The 20,282-nt window shown below is 37.3% G+C and overlaps 1 protein-coding gene across 5 annotated transcripts in view; it reads right to left on the reverse strand.

Annotated features, from left to right (window-relative positions):
* Window positions 1–17,155, reverse strand: part of LOC132111690 (dystrobrevin beta-like) — a 34,964-nt gene extending 17,809 nt beyond the window's left edge. For 4 of the 5 annotated variants that reach the window (XM_059519238.1, XM_059519236.1, XM_059519240.1 and 1 more), the window contains exons 1-10: window positions 16,819–17,155; window positions 14,599–14,651; window positions 14,219–14,286; window positions 10,239–10,319; window positions 9,847–10,060; window positions 8,811–8,896; window positions 5,447–5,601; window positions 5,248–5,353; window positions 4,958–5,124; window positions 3,490–3,614 (exon numbers count right to left, since the gene is read on the reverse strand). In XM_059519238.1, the coding sequence (XP_059375221.1) occupies window positions 3,490–3,614; window positions 4,958–5,124; window positions 5,248–5,353; window positions 5,447–5,601; window positions 8,811–8,896; window positions 9,847–10,060; window positions 10,239–10,319; window positions 14,219–14,285 (1,001 nt within the window). In that variant the 5' untranslated portion in view covers window position 14,286; window positions 14,599–14,651; window positions 16,819–17,155. The remainder of the gene's footprint in view (window positions 1–3,489; window positions 3,615–4,957; window positions 5,125–5,247; window positions 5,354–5,446; window positions 5,602–8,810; window positions 8,897–9,846; window positions 10,061–10,238; window positions 10,320–14,218; window positions 14,287–14,598; window positions 14,652–16,818) is intronic. The other variant, XM_059519237.1, reaches the window with a different exon arrangement.
* Window positions 17,156–20,282: the final 3,127 nt, after the last annotated feature.

Here is a 20,282-nt window from a genome sequence, read left to right on the forward strand (position 1 = left end):
GCACTCTGGTAAAAGTGTTTTGAAGACAACATAGCATTTTGCAAGGAATCGCTTGTCTTTAATTGATAATCTGCCCCATTTATTCGTAATTTGTATAAAAAGGAAATAAAAGTTGTTGGAGTTTTACTGCCTCTACTGTACATTTCAGCTTAGAACCTGCAGTGAATTGTATGCATAAGTAGATTTTCTGTAAAAATGTATTAGCAAGTGCAACTAATTAAGTAATATTACAACACTGATGAGATTTATCACAGCAGAACCACTTTCTTCAATACTCAATATAAGAATGCATAAATCTCTGTCTGAGCTGAGGGAGATGCTCAATGAAACAGATCGTAAAATCTGTTAGAGTCCATAAAAGTGGCCTTGTTACATTTCACAGTCATAGTAAACATCAAACGCTGGAGGCTTAAGATTGATTTAGCACTAAAGAGATGAAGTGGCCCACAGACACCTCAAACTACATTTAGATAAACTGAGAGGACAGTGTGTGACAGAAGAGGGGGAATCAATTCAGAGTGCATGTTTAATCTCAGAATTAACCTCTTTTAATACATATTAATGCTCTTATTGTAAATTATTTATCGGTGCACATTAAAGGAGAAAAATGTATGTCTTTGAAGTCTTTTATTTAAAGAAGACTATTTATCTTCCTTGTCACTTACATAATTATTCTCATTTAAATCCTGATTGATTCTGAAATATGTCACATTACAGAAGCTAAATGGGTTGTTAATGCAATTTCATGTCTTTTAATGTGATTTGGACTGTAATCAAGGTCTGATATACATCTATTGTAATTCAGCCCTTTCATATATCTAATTGTTGTGTGGCAAATTAAAGGAAGCATTATGAAAATCTCTCTTTATCGATAAATAGCAAGCGTTTTTTGAAAATAAATTTCTTTCACACAAAGACTAATTGAAGTTGATGCTATTCGAGTGGTACAAAGGGATATTTAAAGAGCAGTTTTAATTGCTTAGCAATCTGAATTTGTGAACTAAAAAAAGACGACGCTGGCAGCTGAACATGAGCTGGCAAATGTGCCCTTCACGGTGTGTGTGTGTGTGTGTGTGTGTTCACTGCTGTGTGTGTGTGCACTTTGGATGGGTTAAACGCAGAGCACTGATTCTGAGTATGGGTCACCATACTTGGCTGAATGTCACGTCACTTTCACTATATTTAAATACATATTTGATCTTAAATATATCTCAAAGAATCTCACATTTTGTTTGTAACAGGATGCACCTTTGAAAACAAATGGACTTGAATACAGATATTAAATACAAACCACAAAATCTGCATGTATTCATAAATCAACATTTAAAAGAACTGATTTACACTTGGTAACTTAAAAATATTGAGAAAACATCTTTGTCAACAGATTATGCCAATAATATAGGAATAATAGCAGACAACTTTATATCTGGCATTAATTCTCATAAAACATTATCGTTGAAGCCAGTGAATGTAACATAATTGCTGCTGAGTAAGTCTTGTGTAAGTGTGACTGTTCCTTATAGGGGACAAATTTATAAACACATTTAGAGAGAGTTTTTCTGTGCTGAACAGCCTAAGATCTTCTCTGCAAAGCTGGATTTCTTAATTAATTCCCTTTAGGGCATTGTAAATAAAAATATTAATGCTAAATAAAAAAAAGTAAAAATACAATCTAGATTAGATTTCCTCAGTAAGCAAATACAACTTGTGTGATTCTACATCCAAGCCACTAGGTGTCAGTATAAAGTACAAAATCTTTATTTATTAAGGAGAAATGAATTATTGCAATTTTAATGTTTATAGTTGACTCTATAGACCACATGTTGGGTCATTCACAACACATTTATTTTTGTAATGTGGCATAATGAGTGAAACAGGACAAAATTGCATACTGTACTGAATTTTATCCATCAGAAATTGATTGTAAAAATACGCATTTTATACTAAGAATGGTGATTGGTGGCTTGGGGGGAAAAGTTAAAAAGTAAGAGGTACAGATACAGAAACAGACCAGTTATGTGTATTAAGAAAGTAAAACATTTTGGTATTCATTAAGAGGACTCAAAAATAAAGAAAAGTCCAAATTCTGTTCAGTTGTCTTGTTGGCAGTCATCCACCATACTTCTCTTCAGACAGAAAGGGTCATAGTCAATATCTGAGAGAAACGTTAGGTTTAAAAAGCTTGTATATCTATATAAAGATACAGAGCGGGATCCTCAAGGGGACGTGCCTCAGGTACTATCAGCGTACTCCATTAATTTGAAACCTCCATCAGTTTTAGTGCAGCTATTCTCTGCCAGCTCAGAAATGCCACTGGAGCATGACTGTGCACTTCAGCTATTATTTCAGTCCCCACAGGAGACCGTCTGCCTGCATGGGATCTAAGGACCAGTAAATCTGATTTTTTTATATCACGTATTTTCACTTTATAAACAGCACCATGCACTTTGTTGTGACTGCTGTGATGTCTTCCTCGAGGTCAAATTTTAATGCTGATCATCAATGCACAGAATGAATTGTAGCATGTAAAATAAAATGTTTTTTTGATCAATTCAGCACATCCTTGCTAAATATTTTTTTTATGTATTTCTATAATAATAAATTCATATAAATGTATAGGTTTTTTTTTTTTTTTTTTTTTTTTACTGTTGCACATTTTCATGGATTAAAATGATATGTCACGATAAACTAGATTCAAATGTATAAATATAACAAAATATTGACTAGATTAAAACTATATTTTCATCAGAAGACAACCACTATGAGTAAATAAATGATCACAGGCTACAGTCTTAAGCTCATATTGAAACAATAGTAGTGCTCATTTTCCTCATCCACAGTGCAAACTCTATAAGCATGATATTATAAAGTCATCTGATTGTTATCCGAGCTGTTAATACTTGATATGACTCATAATGCTGGTAACTTGATCAGAAAAATAACTGAACACAGTAAATCTGCTCCACTTTCCCTCCAGTGGAGGGCACATATGTTCAGCAGTTTTATGGTCTTCATCAATCCCCAAGTTCATGTGTCAGTTAATGAAAGTACTTATAGACCAGGGCCTGTTCCTTCGAGCGAAGGTCTGGCAAGATTGATTTAGCTCCCCGATATTTATAATTCAGTAAACGAGAAAACTGTACCCATATATTTTTTTACACACAATATCTTTCTTCTTGGCATTTTCTAATTACATTTCTTTCCCATGATAGGTCTGCAGATCAATATTCACTCTCGCTATAGAAACAAGAAACAAATCCTGTGGAATTTCAGACAAGAGGACGTGATTACGATTATAACCTCACTGTTATTTAAATTTAAAATAGCACTTAAAAGCCATAAAACCAATCTGGATCTGCGTTGCGTTCTTTTTTATAGTTAGCAAAGTTATTCAGAAATGCAGTGAATGAATGTTTTGAGATGTATATGTTGAACAGAGCTGAGATAGCAGAAAGAAATGCGATTGGATAAGCCCTCCAGAGAACTCACGTGGTGTGTGCGAGGTCCTGAGGTCTTTCTGCTGCCTCTGGAAACACAGGGTGAGGCGGCTCACCGATCGGCATGCAGCCCAGAGACTTACTGATGGCATGACTGAGCTTCTTTGCTGGAGACTTCTGTAAAGTGAGTGAAAAAGAAATCCTGAAAAGTTAAAAATAAATACTAAAAACAACCCCAAAATATATGCAATTGATTGATGCAAAAAGGGAGAATTAATGCATATTTGATCTGTACAGTACATAAAAAGCCGCAGACTTACTTCCCATGTGAAGCTAGAACATTTTACATAATTTACGTATATGTGATATATTTTGTTCAAAGTTAATGAAAGCAAAAAATCCTTGCTCTGTGGTTAGAAAACGAATACTGAGGTAGTAAGAATGAGGGGGAAACTCTTATAATTGGATTTGTGAGGCAGTGCGAATAGTTGAATAGTGACGAGCTTTGGAACAACGCTTGAGTATTAAAAATGTAATCAATATAACTCACTCACTGAAAAACATGAACTCCTTGAAATCCGGAATTAGAGAAGAATGGCAGAAGAATAACAGGAAACAATATACTAGCTGTCCATCCATCCCTCAGCCAAGGCCAAACTATTTTTGCTATAAAAATGTGCACTACTGTTCAAAAGTTTTGAGAATTAATTACTTTTTTTACAGCAAGGATGAATCAAACTGATTAAGCGACAGTAAAGACGTTTTATAAAGTTACAGAAAATTTGGATTTCAAATAAATACTGTTATTTTAAAACTTTATATTCATCAAAGGATCCTGAAAAAAAAGGTATTCCAGTTTTTACTCAAATTTTAAGCACAGTTCAACACTGATAATATTAAATGTTTCTTGAGCAGCAAATCAGTTTATTAGAATGATTTCTGAAGGATCACGTGACACTGAAGACTGGAGTAACGATGCTGAAAATTCTGCTTTTCTTTAACAGGAATACATTTCCTAATATAAAAGTTATTTATATTGTAATAATATTTCACATTACATTATTACATATTTATTAAATACAGTATTCTTCAGTAGACCTCATTACTGTATTTCTAAATTCTATATTTCTACCTTGTACTATTATAGCAAAGTGTGTCCAGAAGTTTTGGTTTTGGAAAATAATTTCTCTTTTAATGCAGAACTATGTCGAACCTTAGTCTTAGCCTGAGATCTGTTGTCATTAATGATTAATGATCTCAGCTTGGTCTGTTCCTCTAACAAAGCCATTGAACACACTGAATAGAACATATTGGTATACCGTCTTTTTTTTCCTTTGTCATTTTAGAGCATTTTAAATCACCATCCACTTTCATTATAAGCTAAAGAACAGCTTAGATATTCAACATGACGTCTCCTTTTGTGTTTCTTGGGAGAAAGAAAATAATACAGTTTTGAAATGACACGAGAGTGAGTGAATGAAGGCTGAATTTCCATTTTTGGGTGAACTAATGCTACATACCCATGAGGAGTGCTCCTTCATCTGGTGCTGGTTGCTGTGGGGGCCACTGGCATGACCTCGCCAGAAGCAGCTCTGACAAAGCTGGTAGCCATGGCACTGCTGGCAGCGGTAGCGGAAACCCATCATGCTCTCGCTCCGGCAATACGAACACTCCACTGGATGGAAGACTGTGGGATACAAGCACAAAGGGTTTCAGGCAGCCGCAAACCTAGTTTTAACTGAGCCATATTTAACTGAGTGAGGTGTCCAGACGCAGTGGGCGTTGGGAACGATCCCGTTGCTTCACGTACCATTCTCTACATTAGCGAGTCGGTGCATGAGAGGTAGCCATACAAGATACTGCGGGGGTGGATCTGCCATCAACACATCCAAAAACGTATTCAGCAAGATCTTCTTCTGGCAAAGCACAGATAAGACGCTCTTAGTGAAAGCCTCAAAGACACTGAGACAGGTTGAATGAGATCCCGAATGTTTTTAAGGTGTACTCACCTGCTGAGTGAAGCATGTTCTCACAGAGTGCTCGGTGTAGCCAAATGATGGCCCCTCGAACACCGCCGTGGGGAGCTTCAACACTTCCCTCAGGAACTGGTCAAATTTGGCAAAGACCATCACCCCATTCGAATCTGATATCTGGGAAAATATATCTGAAAGAGATATAAGTGATTTTGGGTTACTGTATGTCGTGTCATGGATAGATATTTAAGAATGAATCCTTATTTTTTATTATTTTTAATATTTTATATTACATTTTAGTTATAATGCATGAGGATATCTAATAATTATCAACACTTTATCGATTATCAGATTAGGAATGATAAAATGATGCGTGTTGTTGTGGGGCATTAAAGGAAATTACAAATATGCATCACTTAAATACTGTATACAAGTACAAAAAAAAATGGAAAAACATATCTGGGTAAAATGCATTATTTCCCCCAAAAAATCCAATCTACTGTGATGAACTGACTTTTGATTTGTGTAATTTCGTCAGACATAACACAACATTCTGACCAGATCTTTCTATACAGCTTAAAGAAAATAAATATGAAAATAAAATCTTTATTATTAGTAGTAGTACTGAGATGTCTTTTAATAATTTCAAGGAGTCTTCAGACAAGATTTTTAATAGGACTGTAATTTTAAATTCAGTACACATTATGTACAGAAGGGGGAGCCAAACTCTCAGTTACATTTTTTGGCATAAAAGCCTTTTTGTATTTATAATTTAAAATAAATAATATTTATAATAAAAACATTATATGAGCTTACGGTCTTTAAAATTTGAATAATGGTGATAATTTAACAAAAAGAATAGCAGGGCTCCCAACTTCTGAGCTCAACATGGAGTGAAAAATCCCACAGTGGGTTGGGGGTGGGGGGGGGGGGTTACTTGGTTGGATTATTTTTTTTTATAAAAAATTTATATATATATATACACATACAGTGTGTGTGTGTGTGTGTGTGTGTGTGTGTGTGTGTGTGTGTATAACACCTATGGGCAATGTTTTGTTTGATATCTGTTAATGTCATGATGGTACTGCGTCTCTATCATAGCAGTGCTACAAAACTATTAACTTTACCACAACAAGAATAGCAATGTACAGTGAGAGAACTGCAAGATTTGCTAGTCATTACTTTTGTAAAAAAAAAAAAATTATATAAAAATTCAAATATTTTTCTATTAATCTGTTAGTATGCATTTACATTGCTTACTGAACATCTATTTTTCTCCCATTTGAAAATGAATCTTACATTTATGTGAGGTATGAGGGATTTATATTTCACTCCCGAAACTTTGCTGCTTGTAGAGGATATATATATATACATACAGTACAGACCAAAAGTTTGGACACACCTTCTCATTCAAAGAGTTTTCTTTATTTTCATGACTATTAAAATTGTAGAGTCACACTGAAGGCATCAAAACTATGAATTAACACATGTGGAATTATGGAATTATATACATAACAAAAACGTGTGAAACAACTGAAAATATGTCATATTCTAGGTTCTTCAAAGTAGCCACCTTTTGCTTTGATTACTGCTTTGCACACTCTTGGCATTCTCTTGATGAGCTTCAAGAGGTAGTCACCTGAAATGGTCTTCCAACAGTCTTGAAGGAGTTCCCCGAGAGATGCTTAGCACTTGTTGGCCCTTTTGCCTTCTGTCTGCGGTCCAGCTCACCCCTAAACCATCTCGATTGGGTTCAGGTCCGGTGACTGTGGAGGCCAGGTCATCTGGCGCAGCACCCCATCACTCTCCTTCTTGGTCAAATAGTCCTTACACAGCCTGGAGGTGTGTTTGGGGTCATTGTCCTGTTGAAAAATAAGTGATGGTCCAACTAAACGCAAACCGGATGGAATAGCATGCCGCTGCATGCTGTGGTAGCCATGCTGGTTCAGTATGCCTTCAATTTTGAATAAATCCCCAACAGTGTCACCAGCAAAGCACCCCCACACCATCACACCTCCTCCTCCATGCTTCACGGTGGGAACCAGGCATGTAGAGTCCATCCGTTCACCTTTTCTGCATCGCACAAAGACACGGTGGTTGGAACCAAAGATCTCAAATTTGGACTCATCAGACCAAAGCACAGATTTCCACTGGTCTAATGTCCATTCCTTGTGTTCTTTAGCCCAAACAAGTTTCTTCTGCTTGTTGCCTTTCTTTAGCAGTGGTTTCCTAGCAGATATTCTACCATGAAGGCCTGATTCACACAGTCTCCTCTTAACAGTTGTTCTAAAGAGGTGTCTGCTGCTAGAACTCCGTGTGCCATTGACCTGGTCTCTAATCTGAGCTGCTGTTAACCTGCGATTTCTGAGGCTGGTGACTCGGATGAACTTATCCTCCGCAGCAGAGGTGATCTTGGTCTTCCTTTCCTGGGGCGATCCGCATGTGAGCCAGTTTCTTTGTAGCGCTTGATGGTTTTTGTGACTGCACTTGGGGACACTTTCAAAGTTTTCCCAATTTTTCTGACTGACCGACCTTCATTTCTTAAAGTAATGATGGCCACTCGTTTTCCTGTACTTAGCTGCTTTTTTCTCGCCATAATATATATTCTAACAGTCTATTCAGTAGGACTATCAGCTGTGTATCCACCTGACTTCTGCACAACACAACTGATGGTCCCAACCCCATTTGTGTGCAAAGCAGTAATCAAAGCAAACGGTGGCTACTTTGAAGAACCTAGAATATGACATATTTTCAGTTGTTTCACACTTTTTTGTTATGTACATAAGTCCATATATAATTCCACATGTGTTAATTCATAGTTTTGATGCCTTCAGTGTGACTCTACAATTTTCATAGTCATAAAATAAAGAAAACTCTTTGAATGAGAAGGTGTGTCCAAACTTTTGGTCTGTACTATATATATATATATATATATATATATATATATATATATATATATAATTCTAAACAGGTTATAATTAGTCTAGAAAGTGCGCAATCACAGATCTGTTCAAGAATCAACAGATCTGTCTGTGATTGGCTCAACGCTACAAAAACACATGGTAAATAACAACTTTTGACGCATATCCTGAGCGCAAAAACAAATACCCACTTGAGCGTTTACCAAATCTGTTTTGCCAATATCCTATTATTACATTTTCAACTTAGAGTGCTTTTCACTGCGTGAGAAAATGGTTGTGTGGGTGTGAAAGCATGTGAAAAGCATGTGTCAATTGCGTGAGTCTCACGCTGAATGCATGAGAGTTGGCAACCCTGGAAGAGTTCAGAATGACTAATCAATAACAGTTTAGCATTATAAAGCATTTGAACCCCTATTAATGACAGAAAATATCCATTGCAAATCACTGCTGAGTAGCTGTATAACAGGCATGATACTCACAACGTAATTTGTCCAGTATTTTACCACCACACATCGTAGCTAGCATTGCCTTCATAGCAAACACTGTGAGTTTCCCATGGCCTTCACTGAAAAACAAACAACATATTATATCAGAAGTCGTTTTATTATAGCAATCCTAACCCTTAAGGTTCTTTAAATTACATTTACTGTTTGGTCTACAGCAAATTTCATACTCTTATAGCCAATCTTTTGGAAATATGTGTGTAAACGGAACATTTTGGTAAACTCAGTGTTGGAAAGTAGCCTAACAATGCTACAAACTTAACTATGCTTTTACTGAGTTACTGCAGCTCAGCTGTTTTTGTTTACAGTATATTGTGTTTTTTTTTCAGTGGTTAGCTACATTTTCCAAGAGGTAGAAGTGAAGCATTTCAAAAAGCTTAATCTCCCTTTTTGTTAAATTGTTAAACAGAATGCTAAAATGTCCTCTAGCTCATTTTTAGTCTTGGAAAGTGTATTCATTTTAGTGAATAGGTTCAACATTTGTTCAAAAGGGGACTTACCAATTGCTGAAAATTTGGGAGAAAATAGATAATTTTAGGCTATTTGTTTTCATCACTGCTTGCTACTGAATCAGCTGTAGGTATATTAATAATTGACACTTATTTTTCTATGTTCTTTTTCTTTTTTCATTTTCAATGAGTTCGTCACAATGCACATTAGCAAAATTTTGGTGAAATCTTGCATTAAAACAGGTCCACTGTCTATTTTTAATAGTGTCGCTCACATAGTAGTCACTTGACACACCAACATGAAGTATCATGACAGTATCTAAGTAAGCAACATATTTCAGATGCCCATCTTTTGAAACAGCCTTCACTTTGGGAGTGTAATTACGATGTCTTAAAAGGCTGCCTCCTTTGGCAGCTCAATATGTTTTGGAACAGAGCCTATGCCTTGCAAACACTCACTCTTGGCACGATGCATATGACTCACAGTCCATCAGGTTTGCAGGGACATACTGCCACAAGAGACCCCCTGAGAGAAAAGCAAATCTCCCTCACTAACAACACACCTGTCATAAGTGGCCACAATGAAGTTTAGCAGCAGGCCGATGGACTGCTCCACGTTTATCTGGTGGGTGGTGGGCAGCCGCTTGTTGAGCTGGTAGAAGATGGAGGACAAAATGGTCTCCAGACGTGACACATTAATCTCTGCGTTGTGGTCTAATGTGCTTAGCCCATTGTCACGGAAAGATTCGATCATGTTCCACACGTCCACTAGGTGAACTACGACAGGAAGAGTACACCAGTGAGATAATTAAAAATACAGAATGGACATGTTTTGTAATTTTTCCAATACAAGAACAAAAAACATGATATACAACCAAAGTGACTTTGTACAAATACCAAAATACTGTACAAACTGAATGGTATTTTTAAATAAATAAATGGAAACAGGACTTACGGTTGCATCGTTTCTGAACAAATCGTAGCTTACATGCCGTCCTATACGTTGAGAGACGAATAACATCAAAGTTTTGTGCCCCTGGTGAAAGTCACAAGCATCGGTTTTGTTATTTTCACATCAGCCCTCACACAAGCAGTTTGCACCAAAATTCAAATTTTGTCATTGTTTACTTGGGGTGGGAATCATTTGGCATCCAATTTCAATTCTGGGTATCACTATCTGATTCCAAAACAATTATTGAATTTATTTGTGCAATTTTATTAAATTACTTGTATTAATACTTTCTTAAATAATTAATTCCAGATTAATAATAAATAAAATATACCTTCAAAACATACAAGCAAATATAAATGATATATTACTAATGACATTAACTGCGGCAGGTGTATTAATTTGCATTCATAGTAATGCACGGATCTAAAAAGGTAATCTCCCCGCTGACTCTGCAGCTCGCTCCAGGCAGTGGAAGATCGCTAGAAGCCACAGCCATATCACCCTGTAGCCCAAGACTGGTTGCCCACTGAAGCAATGCAGGGTTGAGCCTGGTCATTACCTGGATGGGAGACCTCCTGGGAAAACTAGGTTGCTGCTGGAAGAGTTGTTAGTGAGGCCAGCAGGGGATGCTCACCCTGTGGTCTGTGTGGGTCCTAATGCCCTAGTGACAGGGACACTATACTGTGTGGTCTTTAAAAATCCCATGGCACTTCTCATAAAGAGTAGGGGTGTATCCCCGGTGTCCTGGGCAAATTCCCTCATCTGGCCATTGTCAGTCGTGGTCTCCTAATAATCCCCATCCACTGGATAGGCTCTATCTCTCTCTCCTCCGCACCTATAGCTGGAGAACGAACTGATTCACATTCTCACCAGGCTGTGGAGAATCTTGGCTTAGAATGGTCGTCTCCAGAAGAATCTGCCCACAGCCGTTTAGATGAATGATGCCCACTGGGCTGTCGTCAACAAATCTCCCGCTAGATTCCAGTTCTGTTTTTCTCGGAAGTTCACGATGAACTCACAGAGGCGTGGGGTGCCCCTATTTGGCGCATGTCCACTTTTCTAATTCTGCCGACCTCACCTCTGTTGAAGGTGCTGAAGTGAGAGGGTATGGCAAGCACCCACCTAGAGAAGAGGTGGTCACCGCACACATCTACCCACAATCTGCCTGGCAGATTTGCAAAGTGCTTCACTGCAGCTCAGAAGTTGTCGCAGGTCAATCACCACTTCCTGCCTAAGCGCTCCAGCCCCATAGAATGAGGTTACTCACTCCAGTTTGCTCGCAGGCCACCTTGCTTCAGAGGCATTATTCAAAATTCAGTACAGGGCGACAATACTCTCGTTCTACAGTCTGAAGTGCAAACTCTGCTTGCAAAATGAGCAGTGGAAATGGTTTCTCTAGCGTACAGCAAGTCTACTTATAGCCGCTACTTCCTCATGCACTTATGAATCTTCCCTTCAAGATGCTGACTTGGAAGCAGATCCTCATTCAAATATGTCCCGGGGCATATTTTTTTTTCAGTGGATCATTTGAGGGGGTGACTCTCTGGCCCTACGAACTTTATGAAGTGAATGGACGCTGCTCTTTCCCCTCTGTGACAGAAGAGATTCTGACCTATGAATTACCTAGAGACGATTGGCATGCCTCAGCCAGAATGGAACAAGAACTCATCGCTCACTGGTCCCTGTTTCTCAGCCACCTGGAGCAGCTTAGGCTAAAAATTCATTTAGCCAAGAGCTCTCTGTCTCCCAGCCAGTGAGTGGTCTTCCTGGGGACAGTTATCGAATCTGCCTAGATGCGGGTATGGATTAAGCTGGAATTCTTCCATAAAATTAAGCGGCTAGCAGTGTCATTCAGACTTAGGAGTTCATGTCTTCTCAGGTCTTTTCAGAGGATGCTTGGCCTCATGTCATGTCAATCACAGTCTTCACATGCAGCCCCTCCGGTATTGGCTCAAAGCCCATGTCCCGTCCCACATTTGGCGCCTGGGACATTTTCATCTCAGGGTAACCCACCACTAAATCAGAACTGTGACCCCTTGGAAAACCCCTTGCCTGTTTCAATCATTCCATTGGGACTGACCTCCAGAAGGAAGTTGGTCATGACAGATGCCTCCAACTCGAGTTTGGGAGCTCTCTGCAGGGGAAGACCACATTCTGCTCCTGGTCAATCCTGGGGCAATGCTTCCACATCAACTGCCTTGACGTGATGGCGGTTTTTCTAGTGCTAAAAACCTTCCTGTCTGCCTTAAAAGAGCACCACGTCCTGGTCCGTTGGAACAACATGACAGTGGTAGCCTTTATAAATCACCAAGGCAGTCTCAGGTCAAACTTTTATGGCCACAAGCAAACTCATCTCGTTGAGAGCAGTTCAGTCCAGGGGCAATGTAGTTCCAGGAGAAAAAAAGACTACATCTCCAAATGGTACAAATAATCTGGTCTATTTTCGGGAGGGCAGAGGTGGACCTCTTTGCCTCAGAAGACAACTTTCACTACCCAATTTACTTTTACATGCTCTGGCCCACGGATGCCCCAGTGTTCGCTTGTAGGCCTTCCACCTGGTTGCTCTGCTATCTCAGGTCATCAGACGGGTCAGGGAAGTCAGATGTTCGGTCTTCCTGGTGGTGCCACTCTAGAGGAATCAGACATGGTTGCCTGCGAGTGTGACTAATACCATTTTTGTCCTGTCTAAAAAATGCCTCTTCGCCCTTAAATGGTCAGTTTTTTCTGAATGGTGTGCAGCAGGGAACGAGGACCCATCTTCTTGTGATCTCGTCCTCATAATGTGCCCTGACTTGAGATCTATAGTCCACAGGGCCATACGGGCCCTCCCTTCAAGCCACTCCAGTCAGCCGGCTTGCAGCCCGTCGCTTAAGACTGCCATCCTTTTGTTAGCGTTGGTCAAGCGAGTGGATGACCTGCAGGCACTGTCAGTCTATGCTTCATGTCTGAGTTGGGATTAACAATTGTAGGGTCATCCTCAAACCTCTTCACTCCATTCAGAGCACAAGTCATAGCCCTTCTAGCTAGTTCGGGTCCTTAAAGTGTTAGATACTGCTAATGGTGATATCTGTGAGGCCACCGGCTGGTCATCGCCATCAACCATCACCAGGTATTATAATTTGGACATCCCAGCCCTGCAGACACAGATTTTGTCCACTTAAGTTTACCTAATCCCCTTTGTAAGTGGAGACTTCTGATTTCTATAGCAGTCCGCTCCACCCCTTTTGGCGCATTGAAGTGCCATTGGTCCATGCAGCTACACAAACGTGATCAAATCAGGCTTCAGTATCAGAGTAAACAGGAGATTCCCCATAGCACGTTAATGCAACATTTGTTTTCTTATCTCAGGGAACCAAGGTTATTTAAGTAACTGGAGCATTTCATAGATTCCTACTGAAATGACTGGATTTCACAATTTAAAAAAAAGGTGCATATCTGAAGGGCAAAAATAAACCTCAGTGAGGGTGATCAACTATTTGTCTATATCTCAAAGTTTGTCTGATGAAGGTCCATATGGCTCGAAACGTGGTGAATCTTTTTTGGAGCTGTGGTGTGATTTTGCCCACAAAAATTTCACAGAGAACCTGAAAACATCATCTACAAAATTTCATAAAAGTGGCCCATAACATTTTTCCACCATTTGTGTCCTACAAAAGACAAATGTCATACAGGTTTGGAACGACATGAGGATGAGAACTTTTGGGTGAACTATCCCTTCAAAAATGTGTAATCTATGACAAACACAAAAATACACTGAATAACAAAGCAAATGTGACATTTTATACTTCAGTTTTACTTGGACCATCAACCTGGTTCCACTGTTTTCTCAAAATCATTTTTGCCTTCCAACCATAAGACCATAGACTAGTTTGTGCCAGTCTATTGCCCTGTGGCAGTGGAGGGCGAATAGAATTTGACAAGACCTCTGTGTATGTGTGTGGTGCATTGTGCAGAAAATGTTGTTAACACTGAAAGCAACTCACTCATCTCCATGAAGAGCTGTCTTTTCTCCACCATGGATTTGCTGCTTTTACTTCCTTCCTCAATCATTCTACACAACACAAAAAGGTCCATTTAATACCACAACTTAACCACAGCCTCATTACGAAGACACAACTCACAATATAAGCAAAAATCAATAAATTGAATTTGAATGTTTGCAAATATTTTAAAATAATTTGTAAAGACATTGATATAGAGATTGCAACAGCAATACAGCTAAAAAACAACAACAACTGCAATACAGTTAATCTAACTCTGTGTATATTCCACATTCTCTTAATCACTAGACTTTTAGAACTCTCGATCGTTTGCAAACTCATGGTGCATATCGTCAGTCCACAGGAAACTCCTAAAGACTCACCTGTCAGGTTGGCTGGGACTCAGATAAGGTGATGCAAAGGAACCAGGAAGCTCCTACATAAGGAAAAACATTTTGATGTTGACATCTGGGGAAATACCCTTCCCCCCAAGTGCTCTGATTATGTATGACAATAGTGTCTGCACAGACCGCATCCTGTAAGCTAATGAAACAAGAGCCACTAAGGAGCCACTTAATAGTGACAAGAAGAGAACAAGAGAGAGATGAAAAACGAGCTGCTGAGGAGTCACAGGAAAGCAATGAAAGAAAAGTCTGAATGTAATGACTGTAAAAATATATGCATAATACTGTATATTATAGTAATGTGGATTTTATAGTTATTACTGTTGTGTAATTTAAATTCTTACCATCACCATAAAACATAACAACAGCCGTCAACTCATATTTACTTGCTACTTCCATTAGTGAAAGAGATTTTTTATAAATCCCAATAACTTGAATCTTTTGATTCATACCATCAGTATGCTAACAGCTGATAAAACCTTCACAATAATCCAAAAGTAATCCATATGACTCCGCTCCATCAGCTAATGTCTTGTGAAGTGAAAAGGAATGTGTTTGTAAGAAACAAATCCACAATTAAGGCATATTGATGTTAAACCAATAAGTGACAAAGTCCATCCCCTGGTGTCCTCTCAACATCCACTGACCTATTTGTTTAGAACTGTTTGCACTTGAAAACAGTACTTGATCTGTGCATATTTCTCTCCTGATTCAAGTGAGACAACTTTGTGTAGATTACTTGTGTATTACTGTAAAGTTTTCATCAGCTGTTTAAACTCTCACAAATTCATTGCACAGGATCTATTGGTGAGCATGCTATGTAATGCTATACATTTCTCAAAATCTGTTCTAATAAAGAAATAAGCTCATCTACATTTATGCATTGCCTTTGGGTGAGTATATTTTCAGCCAATTTTAATTTTTGCATGAGCAAGCTACTCCTTTAAATCATTCACTTAACAATCAGTCTATAGATATCTGATTATATCTATAGAAACAATATATTTTGAGCTTATTGCAAAGCATGCATAAATATTCAAATATTGAAGTATTTTAAAAGCACGGTGAAACTGTCTTGATTAAATAATTCCCAGTGTTTCATGGGAGAGTACGGTCCCTGCAGAGACCCTTTGGTGCAATTTGATTCTCCAATTGGTGGAATTTCCGTATCTTGGGAAATGTATTTTTTCACCATGAATTCTGCTTTCAGACATTTATTTAAAAAAAAATAGCTAAAATAAAGTGAACAGATGGCTTAAACAAATGCATATGCCATTGATTAACAATGCTGGAGCTCACAAAGATTTGCAAGTTGTTAAAAATCAATTTCCCAATGGAGAAAATGAGCAGTGAGTTTTACTTATAAAACCCACCTGTTGCACATCTAAATTAACTGGTTTTATTCAAGTAAAAATATTATTTCACATCACTGAATTAAAACATTCATTTATGCAAACAAAACTATATGTAATGGGTTGAATCAGGTAACAATTGCAGGTTTTACAGTGTTATTCCGAGTTAAGCTAACAGCTTGTTCAGATAAACTGACGTTTTTGTTTAATAAAGAACTGTTCTTCACAGGAAGCACTCAAATACTTTTGGACTGTAATGACAGGAAGGCAGCGGGAGACACTTCAGTGAACCAAAAAACACGAGTCAGTGCATGGAGATGAAAAAGATGCGTTCACTTAAAAGATTCACTCAAATGAACCGATTCGTTAACGGACGAAACGCCACTAGAAAGCATTATGTCATTCCTGACCGTTAAAGACACCGTTGACGCTATGACTTCTGGCTTCAAGTCGTTCCGTTTGTTTTGCTAATCTAATCGCATGTTGCAAAGGCTACTACTAAGTGAAGACATGGGCCACTAAGACAGAAGTAACACACCGCTCCTCTATAATGACTCGCGCTTTGACGTGACTCAACGTGAGGATTTTTCACCAACCAACGGAAATACACACTGTACAAACACTCCCGTATATACAATACTAATACTACACCCCCGATGCGTTTAAATGACAACGTCTAAGCTTTATGTATACGGCCATATTATCTGTATTCATCTCATATGTACCTGATTAGTTAAATAAATAAGATGCTATATGATCAGCTGGGTCCATAAGATGATATTCTGAGGACACGTTTGTGTTTGTATGTTCATCTGAATGCGAAAGCATCATTAGCGGACGGTCTTACCAGCGGGAGGAAATCACGCAGGTCGCGCGACCATCATCATCAGCATCTGATGAGAGCGATCAACGGTCTCGCGCTCGATTCCTGGCATAGCATAATCATCTTCATCATAGCTCTCTTGCGTTTCAATTATATATATATATATATATATATATATATATATTTTTTTTAATATAGACTGATAAATATTGACCCAATAATCAGCAACTCGCTAGCGCTGCGCTCCCCCATCTTCATATTTGTGCCGTGGTTAGTGTTCCGTTTGATTGGGTCTTGTAGGAACTGCAGCACGAGCGCTTCTCTGAGCTTCAGCCAACAGCAGAGGACAGCAGAGCACTCAAGCCTTTCCCATCACTGAGATGCACTATTCCTCTTCATGTGCACGATTAATACTAAGCCTTTAGCTGTTAAGTTTTATGTAATGCAGTGCAATATGCTTGCTCAAATATGCGTGTATTGCGTGTGTGCGCTTATTATGTCTACGTCAAAGACACATAAAGATGTTTATTTTTTATTTTACATTTCTAAATTAATAGATCATCACAGGCTACCATAAAACCATAAGTCCATATGAGATATAGGCTACTTATGAATAATATCATTGCAAATGCAAGAAACAGATAATAAAAAAAAAAAAATAAAAAAAAAAAGAGCAAAAACATACCAACCACACCAGAACCAAATCATACAGGCTAAACAAATCAAATAATTTCCTAATAAAATAAAATATCTCGGTCCAAATTTAACCAGATTACATTGTAAAAAATAAATACTGTATTACATTTTATATTAGAAATTCCTTAGTTGGGTAAATAAATTATTTTAAATTCGCTTTGTTCCACATTCTGGTGGAAAGAGAGCAGAACAGAATAAAATTCCTCTAACCCAGGTATAAAATAGCCTATCCTCCAAACTAAAAATTTGGTACTTTTAAGACACAGGCTTATATTATAAATAAATATATTACATTTATATCTGTATATTCATATACCGAAAAAACATATTTCAGCACATGCAATCTTAAATGCACCAAGTTATATTCTTGGTACTTGTTGGCTAAAAAAAAAAGAGATTCTGATTCTGACTAATACTCTAAAATCATAATTTATATTAACACCACCTTCAAACTGTGTATTAAACTTTTTTTTTTTTTAATTTGTGATGACATGCAACTACATTATAGAACATGTTGGATGTAAATGGATGCTTTAATTGGGTTTATAAAGCATAGTCCTGGCTTCTGAATGGTCAATACGGTGTTCCGCTGCTTGAAAATAAAACTATGACTCGAACACCCATTCACCATTTCACTAGTGTTGCAGCATAGCAACATTCCATCAAATAACACATTATGCAATACGTCATTCGTCATTGTACCTTATTGTTTAAATTAGAAGAAATCAACCGATTGAATTACATAAAAATATCCCATCACTGCATTTGTTTTACAGCATTTTATTACAGCATTATTGTTTCTTGATAAAATACACTTTGCTTACAACTGCTGATTACAATTACTATATTACATTCACCTTTATTTTACATGAAATATCTGACTAAAAAAAATAAAAACCTTGTGGAAGCCAATCCAAGTTCACCTCCTGCACTAAGAGTCACATAATTTCAGGGGTCCGCAGATGAAACCATTGCCTCAATAATGAAAAATCCAAGTGTTTTGTTAAATGTCACAGGCATATAAGGTTGGCGATAGAGAAAGTGGTAAATCACGCGTTGCAACTCCATCATAAGTAATGAAAGCCGTAAATGACCAACAACAGTTAGACGCTGCCGTTTACACCTCTGACAAAATCAATCATTTTCAAGAAATGATAAACCTAAATATCTTTTTTTATTATTATTATTCAAAGAAATTCTAAGGCCTGATATAATGTATAACGGAGGTATTACAGTTATATTCTATGAGTGTCTTGCAAGTTTAAATGCTGCATATGTATACACAAGTAAATAAAAGTGACAGTTTACCTACTGACAAAAGCCAATGGAAGCCAGTTACCGTGAAAAAACCTCTCACCCAAAGACATTCAGCACAACCCAACCACCATGCTAGTTACTTTTTTATTCATACAACATAAACCTGTGGATTTTTATTTTTTGTAAGAAGCTAGACTTTCAATAATCAATAAAGTGAGCTGCAAGTTTCACACACATATACTGTATAATTAGTCAATTAAAAATCCCCCGTGAGGACACTTCAATCCATCACAGGCAAAACTAGCCACACAAAAATATCAACAGATCAGACTTATCACAAGAACTCTTGTACAAAAACAACAAAAAAAAAACACTTGTGTAAAACGTTTATGTGCACCTTTAACAAAGGTATAACAAAATGGGACAGTCAATATAAAGATATAGTAAATACCCTGTTTCTTAAATGTTTTGTAAGATGATTTGTAAATAGACTTCTTTTTATTAAAATATATTACTTAAAATATATTACTTTGCCTAACTAGACAGACATTAATAACAAAATCTAATTATCTAGTCCCCATAAATCACCTTTGGTATATTACCAAGCAAATTTGATCTGAAATTGTTTTACATGTCTACTGCCTGTAAGGCAGATGATATATATATACATATATACTGTATATAAAGACTAATTCAAAGATGCATCAAGTTTTTTTCCCTAACATACATAGAACTATGGGTATCAAAATGAATCTGTTTAGCAGAATTGTTTCAGGACAGAAATTAAACCACACCACTGAATGTTGAAACATGATTTAAAATTATGATGTGTTGGACAGTATTTCATAAATAAAAATCTTTAGTTATCAGACAACCGGATATGTTTAGGCAAGATACAAGAATGCTTTGTAGAAATGTTTGTACATGTAACAAAGTTGGTATACAATCCTAAACAAAAAGAAAAAATCTTCATAAAATCTCCCTTCTGAGTGTTTAACTTCATTGCTCATACAGTTTTGCTGCTGATACTCTGCATTATTTTCCTATCCCTAAAAACAAAGGTTACAGAGAGCCTTTACTATTCCAATTAGAGGCAATGTCACTTGTGTGACGTAAACTGATTAGACACAGGCTACTGAAATGATTAAGACCTGGTTTTGCTCCTGAGAGGGTACAACAGATTGTTTAAGTGCTTTAATTCTTTCATCCTTACAAATCATCATTTTTTAAAAAGCAATAGATCGTTAGCAAAGTCATTTTCTGAACGTAAAAAAGTGCAACGCTAATAAATCCTTTTTTTCTGAAGAAAATGAGATGTAATGGATTAATGTTCTCAATTTTATAAATATTGTAAATATACAAATTATTGCCATTATCAGTATAAATCTGTTCTTACATTCTTCTCTCAAGTAAAACTCACTGATCAGAGAAGTGCTAGCCTGTTGACAACTCCCTTCTATCCCATAAATAACTCTGAAAAGTACCATATAAACCTGGTAACAAGGCAGGTTAATATATTAGGTTTACATATTCAC

Source organism: Carassius carassius, chromosome 31 (assembly GCF_963082965.1).
Source record: "Carassius carassius chromosome 31, fCarCar2.1, whole genome shotgun sequence".
NCBI classification, from domain to species: domain Eukaryota; kingdom Metazoa; phylum Chordata; class Actinopteri; order Cypriniformes; family Cyprinidae; genus Carassius; species Carassius carassius.